Source organism: Tenebrio molitor, chromosome 5 (assembly GCF_963966145.1).
Source record: "Tenebrio molitor chromosome 5, icTenMoli1.1, whole genome shotgun sequence".
NCBI classification, from domain to species: Eukaryota; Metazoa; Arthropoda; class Insecta; order Coleoptera; family Tenebrionidae; genus Tenebrio; species Tenebrio molitor.
The window spans coordinates 21,270,259-21,289,160 of NC_091050.1; the positions used below are offsets into that span (position 1 = coordinate 21,270,259).

The window sequence follows — 18,902 nt, forward strand, 5'->3', positions numbered from 1 at the left end:
TTGGCAGTCGCCGTTCAAAACGAGCGGATATTTTTGTGGTGGCCGGACAGTAAGGTAAGAAAAGAGCGAAAAATTCTGTTTCACATCTTTATTCAACATATAATTTCGTCATATACAGTATAGTAAACAGTAATAGCATGAAACATCATATAAAAATATATAGGTACATGACAACAATGATATGCAATTTTCAAAGCGAACAGTTATAAAAATTGGTCAAATATAAATATATCAAAAACATCAATACCCAATTGCTCTTAACGCAAAAAATGCAAAGAAGCATAGGCCGTAATTGTACAAGTCTTGAGCAGGTATGTCGTACTGTTGTCCTTGTTTTAGTACAAGATAGTGATCTATCGCGTACGATATGGCAGTAGCGATCCCATAGTAGTTTTCGGCCAAGAAAGACACCACACCTAAAGCGATTAAATTAAGTGGAATAACAGCCTCTTCGAGTTTATCATCAGTGGAAGCATCTGCAAGGTAACAGACAAGAGGAATCATTGGTAGTATAGTCCAGGCCCAGCTTAAATATCTGTCATATCCGTTGCCTAGCCATATAGTCGTTGTAATACACGGCACAGCAAATAGTAACTGCAAGTACGAGGTAAACTTGTAAAGTCCGTCAGCCTTTTCGCCATAGTCGGGATTTCCTACAAATCAGTCAGATGGTTAAACGTTTTACAGGTAACACTTGCCACAACACAAAGAACAATAATTACCCCATCTCCACACTCCGATGAGCGAATTTATCGTAATTATCCCAAAAGTAAAATGAGGGAGATGCAGTTGCGAACCTTTAATTTGGACCAAACAGTAAATTCCAGTTCCAGCCAAAACAATATGAGATAAAGCTGTGGAATAACGATGAGACATTTTTGTACTGGATACTTTTGTCACATGAAACTTTCTTTCAAAAAAAATTCAAACGAGTATTAAATATCATTGTTGATGCCAAAAATGTAAAAATTTATCACAGCTACCTACTTGTTTGCATTCCAAATTTTGAAAAACTAAAAAAAGAAAACAACAACAATGTTGCCACGTGTCGTTCCGTAATTTTTACTAATTGGATGATCTCTTCGCAGCGAACCGGAGTAAATGGAAGGGAAAGTGTGCGAAAAAGATCCACATCTAATTGATGAGGGGGCGCGTGATAATATTCGGAAAACGTGTAAAGTAAACATAAGAAATAAATGGTGCGGTTTACGTTTGGCAACAGAGCCCGCCCACGCTTGACAGTTAGTGTTGTTTTTTAAGGTTAACACATGACAGAAAATTCTAACCTCACATTTTATTGTGGAAATTGTTAACATATCGAGGTTCTAATCTAATAATACATCATGACCAAAATCACTAATAAGTTAAATTACGATAACAAAATAATTTTGGCCCCGATGGTACGGGTTGGTACGTTGCCCATGAGACTACTGGCTCTTGATTATGGTGCCGACATTGTATGCACGGAAGAGTTAATCGACTGGAAATTTTTAAAATCGATACGAAGAGAAAATGGTAATACAAGACACATGTATCCAAGACCGCACTGGTCAACAGAGCTGAACAGATGTTTTAGGCACAGTTGATTACCTAGATAAGTCAGATGGTTCTGTTGTGTTTCGAACATGTCAAAAAGAAAAGGACAGAGTAGTGGTACAGTTAGGAACGTGTGATCCAGAAAGAGCTTTGAAAGTTGCCAAAATGATGTAGATTCAATTCAAATTTCAAAATCACTTTTACATCGTGTAAATTTCAGAGAGGGTGATGTGGCTGGAATCGATATCAACATGGGTTGTCCTAAAGAATTTTCGCTGAAAGGAGGAATGGGGGCTGCTCTGTTAAGACAACCTGAAAAAGCCAAGTCAATTCTGTCTACGCTGACCAAAAATATAAAAGTCCCAATCACTTGTAAAATTCGCGTTTTCGAAGATGAAGAAGAGACTTTGAGTTTAGTGAAGGAGTTGGTATCTACTGGAATTGCAGCCATTGCCATACATGGAAGGACGAAAGCTGAAAGACCTCAACATCCTAACAGGAATGGCACTATAAGAAAAATAGCAGAGAACATTTGTATTCCTGTCATAGCAAAGTATAAATTAAATGAGCTTGCACTCTTCAATATTGTAATATTCTGGTAATGATTTCAGTGGTGGCTCTAGAGAGATTGAAAAGTATGGTGACATAATCAAGTTTAGAAAGGCCTGTGGATGCTCTAGTGTTATGATAGCAAGGACTGCAGAAGGCAATTGTTCGATATTTCGCAAACAAGGCTTATTAGATTTGGAAAGTGTGATTGTTAATTACCTCAAGTATGCTATAGATTATGACAACTCCCCAAGTAATACTAAATATTGCATACAGAATATGTTGAAAGAGTTGCAAGAAACACCTAGAGGAAAGAAGTTTTTAGAATGCCAAACATTGGAACAAATTTGGTATGTTCAATTTAGATTTGAAGTACATATGTATTTTATATAACTTGTTGCAAATATTTTAGCGCAATTTGGGATATGGCTGAGTACTGTAGGAAAAAGCAACTGAAATTTCATTCCCAAGGCATATTAAGCAGGCGCGAGGTGACTCCAGACATGTTTAGCCCTAAAGCAAAAAAGATTAAGACTGAATTGGATGAAGACATTATTGAAATGAAATGTGCCTTTATCAGAGTAAATTATCCTGAAGATCCAGATTTACCTAAATCTAAAATAATTGCATATTGTGGCAAATACAAACAAGATTTGCCCACTTACAAAACTATAAATCAGGACAAGTTATTCAGGGCAATAGCAACATTCCAAGGAAAGAAATATAGTTCATCATACTGGTATGTGCTTAAATGTTTCACGTGTTTACTTTTGTCTGTGTGAAATTTTTTAGGGAGAAAAATAAGAGATTTGCTGAACAAGGAGCTGCTTTGGTTTTAGCTTGCTCATTAGGTTTAATTAGCAAAGATGACTTGATTAAGGACGGGAGTATATTAGAGTAATATATACATTGTTAATGTATATTTGTTGTTATAGATGTAATAAACTGTTTTTACTTACAATTTTAAGCGGTACTTTCGTGACTGTAATTTTTTTTAAATAGACTTAAATATTTAGTGATTTTCACGTTATAAATGTGGTACCCAATTTGTTAGTTGTCAACGAAAAAATAACATAACCCAACTTTATATATTCGGCGGGGGAGTTGTGTTCTTGGTTGTGTTGTTCGTTTGTTAACCTATATGCGGCATATTTACAAATAATTTTTTTTAGTTTAACAAATAAAATGTTTTATCATGTAATATATCGTGATTACCAGAAGACAATTTTTTATTCACTTTTTAATTTATAGATTTCACTGGAACATGAAATTCTGTTGCATCCTCAGTACTTTGGACCACAACTTCTAGAAAAAGTTAAGACTAAATTATACACAGAAGTTGAGGGTACTTGTACAGGAAAGTTAGTGTGTTGAATTTACATCTCGAGACCTATTTTTATGTAAACTAATCATTTTTAGATATGGATTTGTTATTGCTGTTACAACAATCGACAGCATAGGAGCAGGTTTGATTTTACCTGGACAAGGATATGTTGTGTATCCTGTCAAGTATAAAGCCATAGTATTTCGACCATTTAAAGGTGAAGTACTTGATGCTGTTGTGCGTCAAGTTAACAAGGTATTTAACTGTGAAAAATGGAAAAGATATTACATTAAATAATAATTATTGTAGGTGGGAATGTTTGCTGAGATTGGACCTTTATCTTGTTTTATTTCACACCATGTAAGTATGTTTAATAAAAATAGAAATTTATAATAAAACAATCAACCAACAGTCGATACCTGCTGAAATGGAATTCTGTCCAAATGTAAATCCACAATGTTATAAAACTAAAGATGAAGATGTTGTTATTCATGCAGAAGGAGAAATTAGACTAAAAATTGTGGGTACTCGTGTAGATGCAACAGGAATTGTAAGTAACAGTGAATCTATCATAAAGTTTATTAACTAAATTGTTTCCAGTTTGCAATTGGAACCTTAATGGATGACTACTTAGGTTTGATTAGTAATTAAGAGTGAGAATGAATTAATTTTAAATGTATCTAAAAATGTGAATCAAAGGAAATATTTTATTATTGATTTTGTACATTAATTTTAAGTTTTCCCATTTCCTGAGAAGTAGGTGGCGCTACAAGGGTTTATTTGAAGATATACTTTAAACAAAAAATATTCAAATTCGTACAGATTTGGTGTGATTTACATCTTTGTTTGCATTTTGAAAGAAATTTGAAATGATAAAAATTTGTAGAATACTGATTAGACGCGTCCATGGTGACGCGTCGATATTGCAGATGTCTGTAATATCGTTGGGTGGGTTGTAAACAAAATGTCATTTGTCATTGTCAAATTGAATACTTCACAGATGTCAAAGTAAAATTGTAATTTTTATATGTATTTTATTTAATTTTTTTCAACTTCTAAATTGTTGATAGAACAAAGTTGTTTCATTGTAGTGAAGTAACTGAGGTGACTTATTAAAATATCGACCTGAATAGTTTTGTCTTTGTTGTTTGTTGATTGTTAAAGTTCTTAACTACGCACAACCTCGTCATTTGATTCGTAATGGACGAAGAGGTGTTAACAACTCTTAAAATTCTTATAATAGGAGAAAGTGGTGTTGGCAAATCAAGGTAAAAGTCGTGGATACGATCAGTGTTAATCATTACATGAATGCATTGGTTTTTTTTCCAGCATATTGGTCAGGTTCACCGAGGACAACTTTGACCCTGATCAAACGCTAACAATTGGGGTCGACTTCAAGACAAAGAAAGTGCCAGTTGACGGCAGCACCGTAAAATTAGCGATATGGGACACAGCTGGTCAGGAAAGGTTTCGAACCTTGACACCGTCATACTACCGTGAAGCACAGGGGGCTATTCTAGTCTATGACGTAACCAATCACTCTACATTTGCTAAACTAGAAACATGGCTAAGCGAATTAGAAACATACTCAACCAAAGCAAACATAGTAAAAATGATTGTTGGAAATAAAATTGATAAAGTAAACAGTCATTGTTTAAAATTCCTCAGTTTAAGAGAATATTTTGTAGGAAAACCGAGAAGTGAATAGGGATGAAGCAATGAAATTTGCAAGGAAGCATCAAATGTTGTACATTGAAGCAAGTGCAAAAACTAGGGATGGGGTGCAGTGTGCTTTCGAAGAGTTAGTGCATAAAGTAAACTTGCAAATGATTTAAAGAAATGATGATCTTGAATTAATTTTTTTGCAGATAATACAAACACCTGGACTTTGGGAATCATTTGCGTTGAACGGTAATTTCCAGGTTGATAATAAAGATCACCAATCAGAATCTAGCCCTTGCTATTGCAGCTTATTTTAAAACTCTGGGTAACTATGTTACTTTTATATAATTAATTTAATGGATTTTAGTCTAATAAATTATTAACATATATTTTTTATGAACTAGCTGCATCAAATGTTATGTATTTTTATGATTATTCAAGTGTACCAAAATGCATCATTAAATTAAGTGATAACTGCTGCCAAACCATTTTTTCACCAGTTTCTAGCCACAAATACCTTTTCCATGAAATATATAAATATTCTTGCATACACATTTGTAGAGCACAAATAATTGAGTCGCAATTCATTACATAACAGTAAAAAAATATTTATTTATTACAATAGTGTGCTGAAATAACAGGACTTGATTAAATATTGTCAATATCCAAAAACACCGCTTCCTGTTTCCCTTTCTTCGTTTTCTCACAATTCCGGTCTAGATGCGCCGTCAACACCTTCTTAGAGACGAAACTTTTGTCGCACTTTGTACATTTGTAGGGCTTGACCCCAGTGTGTCGCCACATGTGGTAAGTTAAATGCACAGACTGCATAAATGCCTTCCCGCAGTAAGGACACAAATGTGATGGTCCTTTGTGTTTTTTCATGTGGTACCTCAAGTTATCATAATTTTTAAAAGAAGCGCCGCACATGTTACACAAAAAATTGCGTTTTTCACTGTGTATTGTCTTGAAGTGGTTTCGCAATGATTGTCTCACTGTGAAAGTTTTCGTGCAATTTTCAACAGGACACACGAATTGGGGTAGTGTGTTGTTGTGTGCTTGCATGTGCCTGTTGTATGTATCCCCTCTTGGGAAAGACTTTTCACAGATATTACACTGATATCTGTGCTTCTTTTGGTAATGTTCTAGATATAAATTGGCATCGTCAAACTGTACAGCACATAACTTACAAGTGATATCTTTATTATGTTCTGCTAAGTGGACACTAAATGCACGAAATCTTTTAAAAGTTTTGGAACAGACAGGACATGATAGAAACAAGCCATGCAAAGATCTAAATTTTTCATACTGATTTTCTAAAGTTGTATTTTGTTCATTTGTAGGATTTTGGACCTCTTCAGAATCATCAGATTCTTGCTCTGCTTGATCTTCATTATCTAATTTGTGAATTCTGTATTGTCGAGTAAGTTTAACTGATTGCTCAATTAGGAAGTCTTGGTCATCTGATTCATGCACACTTTCCCTATCACTGTTTTCACATTTTATAATAAAACTCTCAGTGTCTATTTCTCCACTGTTAAATATGTTTCCAGAGTTGTCCTGAAAACTGTCAGTGTCTAAATAACCCTCTATGTTATCCCCTGTTGTTTCTTCATCTTCATTAACAATTTTAACATTTTCTTCACATTTCTTTAAGTAATGCTGATCCAAGAAGTCTTGAGACTTTTTAAAAGTTTCAATAAAGTCATATGCTGCCTGAAGTTTTGCAATACATGACAAGCACAGCACCTTAGGGAAGTCATCATCTTCTAGTATCTAAAATCTGTTTGTTACAAATGAATTTATAATAGGAACTTGGAATATTGTACCTCAAGTGAAAAATTATTAAGCATTGTAATTATATTTACGTTGAATTGGGAAATGGTGTCAAAAATTGGATATGTATTATCTGACAATGAAAGACATGCCCTACAAGTGTTGAACATCTTGTCTACTTCCTTCCCCATTTTTGAACAATTTTCCTTAAAACAGGCTAAAGTAAACTAGGTGCTGCAAAAAATTAGCAATTTAACAATTTCTTACTGGTACTGATCATTAGCAAAATTAACATAACCTCAAAATTGGTACATTACTCAAGTTAGGGATAGGTGGGATAGAGTCAGGTAAGGAACTAAGGATAGGTGAGATTTAAATTCCTATCAATGCTTTGTTGGTGGTATAACTGGTATAATTAGGTTTTAGGGGTTTTTATTTAGGTAAAAATTATATAATCACAAAAAATCTCTTCATTTTATGGCTATTTTTTTAGAATGACAAAGTTAAAACTACCCGCACGGTAGTTGATCGCACATCAACAATTATATATGTAGATCAAAGAAGGCGTTGAAATCTTGGCCGCACGTCGACTGGGTTGGAAGTATTTCTGGTTGCATTGCATATACCCGTTACAATTTAAATTTCGAAATTTTTGCCGAAAGTCGGCCAAACAAACAGCGCAACAACAGCGCCGTATAGACATTCTTCGTTATTGAAAACACCATTACGAAAATAAGATTAATCTTTTATGTCCTGAAGTAAAAACCATTTTTACGTTAAAATCTGATTGATAGTGACAGTTTGACTTTTATTAGCTGAGTTAGCAAAGATACGAAAAATCTGACACCTACAAAGTCATAGCCGCCCCTTATCTAAGTAATTGTTGATCGCACCGTATATTATACGCGGTTATTATAATTGATTGTAGGCCAGGTAGGCGTAATTTATGGTTGCCGCTCCATCAAAATGATGTCAATGTGAATAAGTGAGTACATACAGTTCACACACAGGAGTTAAATTAGGTGCAAAACAACTCAATATGTTTAGATTTGGTTGTAAAATAACTCAATCTTTTTGGATTCAATCGTTAATTATTAAAAAAAAAAAAATCTCATCACCGCGCTTTTCACCGCTCGCAATACCATTCGCATGTTGCTGGTTTGCGCACACGCAACTTTGCGAATGATTTCAAATAAAGCCCCCCTGTTAGAAAGTGTCTAGAGTAACATACTGTAAAGTTTTCCCATTTATAATTTGGTTTTATAGCAGTGCAATTAATTATTAGGGGCTGGGGTTGTGGTTTTGGCAATACTGAACATATTGTAACCTGGTCAGACAACAGACCTTCTTTTACAGTCCTAGGATTTATGGCGGTAGTTGCCTATTGTCTGGGTATTTAACTCCCTGTCAACAGGGCTGGTAGTAAAACCAAATTATAAATGGGAAAACTATACTATTGCGATCATTTTTCTGTCATAAAAAAATTTACTCTAAATCGTGCTTTATTGAAATTGTCATACATGAATGATGAAATTGTTGTCAAATTTATCTACAAATTGTCAACATGAGCGATGACAAAATAGTGGGTCATATGCATAAACCATTAGCAAATGCTTTTACTTGTATTAGTGAGAGATAGAAATACATGGCTTCTATTAGATAGAAAAAGACAAATATATAGTATAAGCAAATGCTTATTCTTATGCATACTACCCATTAAGTTTATAGTTTTTATTTATTTATTTTCTATTTTTTATTAATTAAAACCTCGTTCTATTCCATTTGTCTGATTTTTAAAACTTCTTGAATGTTTTGTCGGTAAACCTGACATTCACATTTTCAAAATTGACACAATAAAAATTAAAAGTTATTAATACATAAAGGTCATTTTAGAATGTATGACAGCACGATGACACTAGTGTCCAAAATTTATTGATCGCGACTGTACCAGCTTTTTTTGCTATCCGATAGTACAGTGTGAACATAAAGTTCGGAACAAAATTTATAATAGAACTAGTTTTTACCCGTTTTGCCCGCAAATTTCAGAATGTTTTAAAATTATGTTTCTACTTTCATGTATTGCTATAAACGCAGTAATTTCAATTCAATATGAAGTTTGTCTTTTTACGAAGAATAATTAAAACTTTACTGTAGACTACTTTTTTTTTCGACTATATAAACAAAAAGATCAATACGATAAGAAACTAACACTATGATCATTGATCACCTACCAATTCATGAAAATACGCCTTTAATACTTTTATTTTCAGTTGTAACCTTATTTAGATATTCCTATTTTTTTATTGTCTCGTTTGATTTCAGATACCTGCCTTTTGATTTTTACGGTATTAAGCTATTTGAAGCTTGTTCTGCTTAGATGTCTTAACATCTTTCGGTAAAACACAATCATAATCATTCAAACACATTTTGCGAAATTACTACTTTTATAAACAACCAAGTGTAACTTTGACACCTGAACATATCATGCAAACGCGATTTCCAACTCGAAAAAACTTTTTTTTTGCTTAACAGGCTTAAAAATGATAATAGAGGTTGCTTTTTGTTGGTGTCAAGCGGCGAAGGTGACGATATACTCAGAGGATGAAATAGGGGTGAAGCGGCAAAGGTGAGGGTATTTCTAACTCGAAAAAACTGTCTTTTTTTCTTAACAGGGTTGAAAATGGTAGTAGGGGTTGGTTTTTGTAAAATTAAAGTAGACAGTAATTTTCTTCTTGTTTTGAAGATCAAGTGTACAAAATTTCATCAAGATCTGAGTAAAACTGTAGATTTGCATACAAAATATATAAACAGACATTCAGTTTTATATATACAGGGTGTTTTCGAAGTTGAGGCGTTCCTTGTAATATGAAGTACTATACATTATCCTTAAGAATTTTAGCCTAAATCTTCTTAGTAAAATGTTTGTATTTCTAGATGATAGCTACGCTTCTACTGCATGTTCGGAAAATATTGCGGTATATACGTATACAGAATGTCCCAATATTATTAAAAACACTAAAGTTATGTTTTTTTAAATGGAACCTACCCAGTTTGATTTCATTTTTGGATTTTATGCTAAACTGTGAATAAATATTAAAATATCTATATTAATAACATAATTACATAAACATTTTTGTTTTATAATACAAAAATTTCCGATAATATTGCGGAATCTGGAAAAGTGCCCCAAATGCATGCAGCGTTTCCACGTTGAATGGCAAGGGAAATCCTCTCGAAAAGGAATTTCTTTGATTTTGAATCGCCTGATTCCGAGATAAGTCGGTTTCCGATGACATTAATGAAATCGATGGCTTCTTTGCACCAAGGGCCTAAGGTTTCAAATGCTAAACCTTTAAATACGTAGTTTGACGAAATGATTGAACTATATTTGCTATGTTTGCGTTTGCAAGCCATTTCAGCGGCAAAACCTGAGACTTCAGATGATTTCAATACGTAACTGTCTGCAAGTGTATCTACAACAGTAACGTCCCAAACCAAAGGTTGACCTTTAATCCACGGTACTAAAGTCATCTCATCTGGGCGTTTTCCCTCATCCCGAGACAGTCCGTTTGGTTCTAAAGTTGAATTCACATGAATAGAAGTTAAAGACCGGTTGATAATGGAATTAATTTCCGTGTGTCTTGAAAATCTACCACTGCTTTTGAAACAACTTAGACCGTGGGTGCCAATTTCGTCAACTTTCGCATTGCATTTGCAAATATGAGGTGTACAAAGATTACAACCCAATCTTAAACCAATACAAACTTGGAAGGAAGTGTTATCTAAAAGAGTACCAATATTAGGAGAAGGTATTGCATGTAACCAAGATCCTGATTCTCTGCATTGCAAAGCCTTAAAACGAGCCAAGTCTCTAGGTGAATTAAAGATTAAGTTATTGGCAATTATTCCTTTGATATTAATATTATCCCAATTCTTCTGAAATTGTGGGATTGTTGGTATTTCGTTCTCATTTGCTACACCCCAGACTGCTAAAGCTTCATCATAATGGTGAATATTAAGCTCATTATCCTTTGAGTTCAGTAATAAAGAAACAAGCTTTTTAACCCCATTAATTGAAGATAGGAAAGCAGGGAGGCAAATATCGGAAATGCGACGAATTCCCAGACCACCAAATCTAATCGGTAAAGTGGACTGACGCCATTGTAAATCAGTTAAACGTAAATTAAGTATTCTCTCTAAACAAGACTTTAAAGAAGAATCAATTGAATTAACTGCGAATCAAATCTACACAGGTCGTTTTTACTTATCTGCCATCGTTTTTGATCACATAAATTAAAATAATTGACGCTGTTCGATTCCTGATTGTTTGCCGCATCTGTTAAGTGTTTACTCAATAACGTGCTTAGTCGCATATTATGCCTACTGCGATTTTTTAAATATAACAAACTAAAAATGTCAAAAACTCATTTTTTTCAAATGGCACCCCGCATTTATTATTGCACTGGTCGAAAGCTTTTTTGACAAGCTTTCCAACGTTATAAGGTTCGTATACTAAAGCTTTCGACCAGTGCAATAATAAATACGAAGTGCCATTTGAAAAGAATGAGTTTTTGACATTTTTTATTCGTTATGTTTAAAAAATCGCAGTAGGCATATGCGACTGAGCAGGAAGTGTGTTGATTTAGGCCCGTATTTATAGTCCAAACTTAAGTTAGACTCAATCTTGAGACAGACTTGAGTTCCGATTGTGTTTTATAAACAATACTTGAGCATTGATGAGCACTCAAGTTTGACTCAAGCCCAAGTTAGGGGTTAGGCAGACTCAAGTCTTGCTTACATGAGTTTAGAGGTCCAAAATTGTCTCTGTACTGTCTGACAGTTGCTGTTTTCCTGTTTTTCGTTTCGTTTCAATTACGAGTATATGGGTAGGCACTAATGTTCAGATTTGAATTTTAGATGTAAGCATTAAATATTATCTATTCACTTTGATTGTGACCACAACGAAAAACATAGTAGGCGCTGTTTAGCTGTGTGCTGCATACGTTTTACCCTAAATATTTGTGTGGTGTGAACATGATGGAAAATGTCAGAATTTTCAAAACTTGACCATGGTAGTAAAGCAATGATTTTTATGTATTTATCAATATTAATAACAGAAATCAATATTTGAAGTAGGAGAAACTAAAAACGTCTGTCTGATTCTGTGATCACGTCTGTTGAAAAGTGGAGTTATATCCAGGTAAACTCGGTCCACTCATAGATTCCTTGACATAAATGTTACTAAAAGTGTTCGCTCTACGCTACAACAAATAGATTCGGCGCGAAATTTAAAAAATGGAAAGAGCAGGTTTACACGTGATGTTTTATTATTATTCTGCATGTTTGCATTTAGGAAAGACGAAAGAAAACTTCAGTATAGTAAGAGTAATACATTGGGTTTTATTAATACAGGGTATTTCACGAGTGATAATGTGCCAGACGGAATTAAAAATGTAAGGCACAATTCATTTTCTAATTTCCGAAAAAAGCTGGCTACTGAAATTAAAATATCCAGCTTTTTTCGGAAATGGCTAAACACAAACAAAAGATTTATTTAAAGCATGAACAAAAATTACCTCTGAATCATTTTCGATGTTTGTAATGTCACTTAAAGTGTTCATTATGCTAGATTCTTGAGGCACGCACTCACTTCACAAATTCAAAAAAATCAACAAAAATCGCAACGGAACAGGTCAAAACAGCAGCACGATCAAAACTAATAACTTTTAAAAGCAGAGGAACGCAAAACATAGCTCTAAAAATGAAAAATCGCAAATCTAAATGCTTAAACCACTTGACAGCACTGACAGTTTCAAATTTGAAATGTCATATAATTTATTTTTCGCGTGGGTTTTATAAGAACCAATGAGAATCAGTGGCGCGAATGTTTCAAGGTATTACCAACACAATCTACGATACTTTGATAATATTTTAATGTTATGGTTTGGGGATTTTGTTATCTAAGGATATTTAAAAAAGTGCAATCTATCAGTGGACGGAGTCTACAGATTATTTAACGTAAAAACTTCGAAATCACCTCATGCAATTCTCGATATTAATGAAGAACGAAGGAAATGGTCATTTGGCAGTAAGACAAAAGCGAAAAATGCCTGGTATAAAGGTAATCAGAACTTTCAATTAGCATTGATTAATACAAATATTTTCAGATAAAAACTAATCAGACAGAAAGTTCAAAAAAATGATTTACAGGGGATGAAAAGGCAGAAGATATCAAACTACAACACTTACTAGCCAAAATGTACAACAAAAAAGCACAAATAGAGTTAACTTTATTGGTGATGTTCATTTTTGTGAGTTGTTTTCCCGTTGGCTTCAATAAACGTCTCGAAACAAGTCAATATTAACCGTTTGGTCCCAACTTTGAGAAGACGACGTGGCATTTTCTTTTTGAATTGTAAAATTTTGTACCAAAACTCAATTTTATAGATATGCGCACAGGGTACGTTAAAAAACATTTGCGCAAGTCGTTCTCCGTTCTGTCTTCTGTGAGCGTGACGTTTCTGTCAAAATGGCGCCTTCGAGAGTTGCCAACTGCGACTGGATTTAGTGTTATAGTCCATTCATTTTAAATCTTGGGTAAAGTTGTAAACTCAAAACGCCGTAAATTACGAAAGCGGCAAGTTTTCATTGTGTGGGTACTGTAAAGTAGTAATCCCTCTGTTCACATAAAAAATTGGTACCACGTCGTACTTTCACCATCTTATCGACGAGCAAAAGAAAGAGACCTTAAAGTATCCGCAAATAAAAAAAAATTAAAACACATTTTGCGATCAGTGACCAAAAAAATGTTAAGAGATTGTTGATTTTGTATTGGGAAATTTTGTATTTGAGAAATAAGATTACTAAATAAAGAAATAAGAGTAATTAATAAAGTATCCATTACATGTATACTTTAAAGTAAATTAATAAATAAAATAATAAAATACTTACATAAACAAATAGAAAATTAATCGTCATCTGAATCAAATTCACTAGATGATTCACCAGTATTGGCAACAAATATTCCAGCACATTAAGAATAATTTGTTCAGACTGATAAGTCAAATGACCCAAACCACCTGACATATTGAGTAAAATTAACGCACTGAATTCACTTTACACAACACAAGTTATTTCTTGAACGGTACAACTAAGACTGTAATTGTTTAGTGGCTTAGGGCCGGCCGGTCCTGTATTTTTAAAATTCTGGAAAACCCCATTATTATGTACTTTCTGTCTATGTTTGGGATGTCTTATTATTACCTGCACCCGTCGTATAGATAAGGTAAGCAGAACATATTTATAGTACCTAAAAACAGATGTTTTACTGACGAATGCAAATGTATGTTAAATAATGAGCCACCCAGAACACTCGATATTTGTCTCAAGAAAATCCGCGGATAAATTTAACTACAAGAACGCAATGCCCTCAGAAATTTAATGTTTGGGATGGTATTTTTAATAATCAAATTATTGGGCGATTTTAGTAGTAAATTTAAACACAAACATATTTCGACATTTTGATAAATGTGAATAAAAATGTTTCTAATAACTTGACCATTTAACAAATGTTAAATTTAATTAATTTCTTAATGAAGTAGGTACATGAAATCACGCAAAAACTATTTTTCATGTTAAATTCCTATGGTCAGGTTTGGTAGTTGACACTCGGTATTGAACACAGTTTTAGATTCACTGAGTTTCGGACAAGTGTCAAAGCAGGCAAGTTTTATTACTAAACCCAAGATTTAAAATGAATGGACTATATCTAAAATTCCCTATCAATAACCTAGCAACTGAAAAGTTACTACGGAGTGGTCACAATCAAAATGAATAGATTATACTTATTTATCGCAGGATGAAAGATTGTTATGAGTTATGACTTTAAAGAAGAAGTTCCAAATACAACGTATTTTGTTTACAGGCTATTTCACGAGTGATAATGAGCCTAACGGAATAAAAAATGCACCCCACAATATATTTTCTTTATACCATACTGCAATTAGGATTTATCAGTACTCAATGCTTGGTTGATATGACACCTATAACAGTCTAGGCCGTTATTCAAAATTATCAGAGCGAGGCCGTTATTTTTGCAGCCGTTGCTGCGGTTACGGCACAAATGACAACTAAATTTAATTTTTGAAGTAAAGAGAAATGTCAGTCTTACAAATAAATCATCGTTAAATGATAAGTATTATTGGTATAAAGAAAACTATAAAACAACATACGGCCGATATGGATATAACAGACTCGGTTGATTATAAAATCTCGGCTCCGCCTCGATTTTACAATATCTCAACCTCGTCTGTTATATAACCCATATCGGCCTAATACCGTTATATACTATTTCAAAAAAAGCCGGACATTTTAATTTCAGTCGCCAGCTTTTTTCGGAAATGTAGTGTGGGTCTCATTTTTATTCCGTTAGGCTCATTATCACTCGTGAAATACCCTGTATTGTTTATTGGTTCACAGTTTTTTCAATTGCTGGGCCGTGCGTACTGTAGTACTCTCCGGTTAGCTATTGTACTGGGTGTTAATTCTTTCCTAAACACTATTTTTTCGTTCTACCGAAACTGTATCTGTTTTTTTATTTTTTTATTGCCTCTTCCATATCGCGTATGAGAGAAGCCAACAGAATTTTCTCCTTTAAACTGTACGGGATTTTCATTTTTCAAAAGAATTCAAAACACGCTGTCACAAGGTGTATGGTATACCTAACCATGGCAACTCGACTCAAACGAAACTGGAGTAAGACTCAAGTCTAACTTTTACGAGTTTAGCCGAAATAATGACTATAATATGCATCTAGACTTGAGCAAAACTTAGGACTTGAGTACAACTTACCCAAGTTGGACTTGAGTTGCCGACTATAAATACCGGTCTTAGTGACTTTAATGTGAGCGCATACACAAAATAAATTTTATTTTATCTATGTGTGAGCGGAAATTTCAAACATACCAAAAGTTAAGAGTGTTACAAAATTGTGAAACATCTTTTGAAGACCGAAATACATTGTTTCAATTTTAAATGTTTTATTAAATTATTGAACATAGATAAGGAAATGTAACAGTGATCCAAAAGTTCGCTATTACCAAATTCTCATATCCCGATCTTTTTGTAGGTTTCATAGAAAAATTTCTTCCGAAAATAGCAAAAGTAAATAGTCTGTCTTGCGGCTCAACTAACGAGAACGTCTTTTCCAAAATCGGGTGTTTCTGGTCCGGGTACACTTTCGTTTCCCATTTGGTGAAATTCGTATGAATGGGTCTCATCGAACTAAGGAGGGAATTAGGATATTGGGTGCAAGGGCGCGAGGGTGGACAGAACCCTTCTGTGAAATTTGCTTTGATCGTGATGTTCTTAAACAGTACTGGCCAGATGACTTCATCGTAATGGCCAAATCTCTTTCCACACGACTCTAGCTTCGAATCCAGACAAGCGATTATTCCACAGATTTCAACTCCTCCTCTGCTGAAAACGTTATAATAATTCTTGAAGCCCTTGTATGCTACTAAGTGATAAGTGTAAAATCTGCCCTTGAGGCTGAGGGCGCTGTTGAAGAATATAATTATGTGAAAGTGACAACAAATTTTGTTACGCTTGTGTCTAAAACATACGATTGTTTTTGTCGTAGGCACGCTAGTTTTGAGGATTTTCGACTTGCAATCTAAAAAATAACGTCAATCCTGATCTACTTGATAATTTGTAAGTGGTACACGGTACATCTGGATCGACTTCCATTTTAAAATCGTCCATCTCCTTACCCAGCTGGTCTACATCTTTGACATCGGGTGGAGGTTCTACTGCTCCCGGAACGTCAGAGTCAGTAAACGAATAATTATAGAATTTGGTACCACCTTGCGGTACATATTCCGTGAAGAGTGGACCAGCTGTGGCTACAAAAAATGTAAATATCCGGCAATGGTACACACTACTTACCGTGGTAGACACCTACACCTCCTTGACCTTGTTTCGGGTTGTTAGTCGCGGAGACGATCATTGTGATTTCTTGTTCTTGCGCAAACATCTGATGCACCTGAAGAGCTAACATTTTGTTGTCGTTGAAATGTGCAAGGGGACGTGCTCACATGTCAAGAATGGTAGCTGAGAGACCCAACTACCTGGAACTACATAGATTCTTCTTTGCTTGTTGCCAGGAGGTATCATCTTGTCAACAGAGAACTTAAATCCCGTGTGTGGTGAGGTCAAGGAAAACACATTTACTTTTGCATCTTCCGTTTGCACAGCGAAGTATTTGTTTGCGGGTATTTCGAATGGTATCGAGTGGTGATTAAAGTTGTCGTTGCCAATTTGATTTTCTCGGAGATTGCTGAAATACGTACGAGTAGTACCACTTGCTTCTTTTATGCAATTAACCTGTGTAATATTAAACCGTCACCCCTAATAACCAAATCTGCAGGGTAGAACTTTTTATCTTTTTCCTGGATTACATTAGTGACCACCATTGTCTTGGTTTGTTTGGCTGCGCAAGCCAGTTCCTGCATGAACTTTGGATAGTAATGTTTGTCTTCATCACATGGCTCCTCGCTGGAAGTTATGTTTGTAGCGTACGTGGCTATGTTCCTTTCACTCATTCCAGATTGCAGAGGTATCTCGGGAAAAATTGCAAGGAGAGTTTTCTAAAAGTCTCAAATTATTCTAATAAAAACCATCTGATTGTTGGTACATAGTTAGATGCAGATGTTTTTAAATATTCTACCTGCTCCTTGGTGATAGTGTAGAGTCTGTCTTGTGCTTTCTGAGCTCTGTGATTAGAGTCCTTTGTGAATCCGTAGTGCATAAAAAGTATCTTGACCTCATTCTTTTGGGATGTCTAATTTAAAACGAACCAACCACTCAGTAACACTAAAATTGTGAAACTTACCGTCCCTGTGAGAACGCAAATAAATAGAATGGAAACGAGGAAAAACATTTGTCTACTATACTGAGAACTGAACACAATAGAACGTTTGACAGAGATATCAAAATGACTGTCCAAAGCAGTTAGTTTCCGCAGTAACACTTATCTTGTATAACTATCTTTTTGTCAAACAATTTTATTAAATTAAAAAAGTACAGCAAAAATATTTATATAGAGGAGAAAATGACTAAGCAGACTCAGTTTCCTGTCTGACGATCGTACATCCTGGAAAGTAAAGTTCCTTCCAAAGATGGCGAAAGTGAGAATTTTTTTGTGCGGTTCAGTCAGAGAAAAAATTATTTCTATGTAGGTAGGAAACATTGTTCTCATTGTAAATAATTTCTTGGCTCCAGTTGGTGTGTTTTGGAATTTAGTGGTCTCATAGAATTTAGGAGACAGCTGGGAAATTGGGAGTTTAGGTAAATTCCATTGTTCAAGGGCCAAGAAAATTTTGCCTTGATGATAATTTCTTCGAAGCTTATTGGCCATCCAACCTCTTCGTATTTGTCAAATCTTTTCCAGCAACAAGTTGCGTTAGAGCCCAAAACAAGCAACTACTCCGCAAATTTCGACTCCTCCAGTTTTAAAAATTTTGAAATAAGTTTTTTGGCGTTTGTCGATTCTTGTATAGACGTTCGTAAAGTAAAGTCGCAGCAAAAATGATTATTTTCTGTTTTGTTGTAACAAAGTACCACATTATACGAGCTGTTTTGTCCAAGGTTCAGTATGCTATATTCATATCCTGCAATAGAGAAAACTCAAAAAAATATCATAACCAGAAAGAAAACCGAAGACATAAACCCTAAAATAAACAATCATCAAAGAGCAATATTAGTAAAAAATGGAGGATCCCGCCGAGCCGGACGAGCTCGAGATGCAGTGTTTACGACGTTGTTCATGGGACCCTTTCGTTAGGGTGTCCCGGCCGCAACCCAGCTCCCCTTGGTGCTGCGCTGGACCACATCCACAAGGATCACACGTTATTGTGCCATTTGACGCGATGCCGTTCAGATAAAATTTAAAATGTCCTCGAGTGAAGAGTCCTTTCGGGGGACAAAGCGTAGGCTTTGTGGGGTTGTAAGGGGTTACGTTTCAAAGGGAAAAGGTAACTTCACTTCAAAATTCCAA

General features: G+C 34.7%; 5 protein-coding genes and 3 long non-coding RNA genes across 8 annotated transcripts; 5 read left to right on the forward strand and 3 right to left on the reverse strand.

Moving 5' to 3' along the window:
• Positions 1 to 73: 73 nt before the first annotated feature.
• On the reverse strand, positions 74 to 1,203 carry LOC138132007 (uncharacterized). The gene is made up of 3 exons (XM_069049323.1): positions 1,067 to 1,203; positions 723 to 1,013; positions 74 to 653 (listed from the first exon to the last, which is right to left on the reverse strand). The coding sequence occupies exons 2-3, from the start codon at positions 874 to 876 to the stop codon at positions 241 to 243; spliced, it is 567 nt and encodes a 188-aa protein (XP_068905424.1). The 5' UTR covers positions 877 to 1,013; positions 1,067 to 1,203; the 3' UTR covers positions 74 to 240.
• A 1-nt stretch (position 1,204) lies between these two features.
• On the forward strand, positions 1,205 to 3,046 carry Dus2 (Dihydrouridine synthase 2). The gene is made up of 6 exons (XM_069049321.1): positions 1,205 to 1,515; positions 1,568 to 1,706; positions 1,757 to 2,089; positions 2,148 to 2,435; positions 2,498 to 2,824; positions 2,878 to 3,046. The coding sequence occupies exons 1-6, from the start codon at positions 1,344 to 1,346 to the stop codon at positions 2,984 to 2,986; spliced, it is 1,368 nt and encodes a 455-aa protein (XP_068905422.1). The 5' UTR covers positions 1,205 to 1,343; the 3' UTR covers positions 2,987 to 3,046.
• An 89-nt stretch (positions 3,047 to 3,135) lies between these two features.
• Positions 3,136 to 4,126, forward strand: Polr2G (DNA-directed RNA polymerase II subunit Rpb7). The gene is made up of 6 exons (XM_069049324.1): positions 3,136 to 3,282; positions 3,337 to 3,446; positions 3,505 to 3,664; positions 3,719 to 3,769; positions 3,822 to 3,959; positions 4,010 to 4,126. Exons 1-6 carry the CDS (start codon positions 3,271 to 3,273, stop codon positions 4,058 to 4,060), a joined length of 522 nt encoding a protein of 173 aa, XP_068905425.1. The 5' UTR covers positions 3,136 to 3,270; the 3' UTR covers positions 4,061 to 4,126.
• Positions 4,127 to 4,368: 242 nt separating this feature from the next.
• On the forward strand, positions 4,369 to 5,556 carry Rab18 (RAS oncogene family member Rab18). Its single transcript, XM_069049322.1, has 4 exons — positions 4,369 to 4,677; positions 4,739 to 5,048; positions 5,098 to 5,223; positions 5,278 to 5,556. Exons 1-4 carry the CDS (start codon positions 4,610 to 4,612, stop codon positions 5,386 to 5,388), a joined length of 615 nt encoding a protein of 204 aa, XP_068905423.1. The 5' UTR covers positions 4,369 to 4,609; the 3' UTR covers positions 5,389 to 5,556.
• Positions 5,557 to 5,654: 98 nt separating this feature from the next.
• On the reverse strand, positions 5,655 to 7,364 carry LOC138132009 (uncharacterized). The gene is made up of 3 exons (XR_011159960.1): positions 7,115 to 7,364; positions 6,901 to 7,053; positions 5,655 to 6,847 (listed from the first exon to the last, which is right to left on the reverse strand). It is a non-coding gene; the product is annotated as an uncharacterized lncRNA (long non-coding RNA).
• A 4,698-nt stretch (positions 7,365 to 12,062) lies between these two features.
• On the forward strand, positions 12,063 to 13,145 carry LOC138131052 (uncharacterized). The gene is made up of 2 exons (XR_011159704.1): positions 12,063 to 12,960; positions 13,015 to 13,145. It is a non-coding gene; the product is annotated as an uncharacterized lncRNA (long non-coding RNA).
• A 3,045-nt stretch (positions 13,146 to 16,190) lies between these two features.
• On the reverse strand, positions 16,191 to 17,835 carry LOC138130164 (vanin-like protein 1). The gene is made up of 8 exons (XM_069046558.1): positions 17,739 to 17,835; positions 17,541 to 17,687; positions 17,231 to 17,493; positions 16,942 to 17,183; positions 16,793 to 16,897; positions 16,570 to 16,749; positions 16,471 to 16,520; positions 16,191 to 16,405 (listed from the first exon to the last, which is right to left on the reverse strand). The coding sequence occupies exons 1-8, from the start codon at positions 17,784 to 17,786 to the stop codon at positions 16,334 to 16,336; spliced, it is 1,107 nt and encodes a 368-aa protein (XP_068902659.1). The 5' UTR covers positions 17,787 to 17,835; the 3' UTR covers positions 16,191 to 16,333.
• A 159-nt stretch (positions 17,836 to 17,994) lies between these two features.
• Positions 17,995 to 18,438, forward strand: LOC138130165 (uncharacterized). Its single transcript, XR_011159514.1, has 2 exons — positions 17,995 to 18,080; positions 18,128 to 18,438. It is a non-coding gene; the product is annotated as an uncharacterized lncRNA (long non-coding RNA).
• The last annotated feature ends 464 nt before the right edge of the window (positions 18,439 to 18,902 follow it).

Bases quoted from the DNA above. Each gene is read 5' to 3' on its own strand.
- LOC138132007 (XM_069049323.1), bottom strand. From the start codon at position 876: ATGTCTCATCGTTATTCCACAGCTTTATCTCATATTGTTTTGGCTGGA. The intron at 654-722 runs GTAATTATTGTT...ACTGATTTGTAG, and splicing joins CATCGGAGTGTGGAGATGGG to GAAATCCCGACTATGGCGAA.
- LOC138130164 (XM_069046558.1), bottom strand. From the start codon at position 17,786: ATGTTTTTCCTCGTTTCCATTCTATTTATTTGCGTTCTCACAGGGACG. The intron at 16,521-16,569 runs GTACCACTTACA...GTTATTTTTTAG, and splicing joins AGTCGATCCAGATGTACCGT to ATTGCAAGTCGAAAATCCTC. The intron at 16,406-16,470 runs GTATGTTTTAGA...ATTCTTCAACAG, and splicing joins TGCCTACGACAAAAACAATC to CGCCCTCAGCCTCAAGGGCA.
- Rab18 (XM_069049322.1), top strand. From the start codon at position 4,610: ATGGACGAAGAGGTGTTAACAACTCTTAAAATTCTTATAATAGGAGAA. The intron at 4,678-4,738 runs GTAAAAGTCGTG...TTTTTTTTCCAG, and splicing joins AGTGGTGTTGGCAAATCAAG to CATATTGGTCAGGTTCACCG. The intron at 5,224-5,277 runs GTAAACTTGCAA...ATTTTTTTGCAG, and splicing joins TCGAAGAGTTAGTGCATAAA to ATAATACAAACACCTGGACT.
- Polr2G (XM_069049324.1), top strand. The intron at 3,447-3,504 runs GTTAGTGTGTTG...AATCATTTTTAG, and splicing joins GAGGGTACTTGTACAGGAAA to ATATGGATTTGTTATTGCTG. The intron at 3,665-3,718 runs GTATTTAACTGT...TAATTATTGTAG, and splicing joins TTGTGCGTCAAGTTAACAAG to GTGGGAATGTTTGCTGAGAT.
- Dus2 (XM_069049321.1), top strand. From the start codon at position 1,344: ATGACCAAAATCACTAATAAGTTAAATTACGATAACAAAATAATTTTG. The intron at 2,436-2,497 runs GTATGTTCAATT...CAAATATTTTAG, and splicing joins CAAACATTGGAACAAATTTG to CGCAATTTGGGATATGGCTG. The intron at 2,825-2,877 runs GTATGTGCTTAA...GAAATTTTTTAG, and splicing joins AAATATAGTTCATCATACTG to GGAGAAAAATAAGAGATTTG.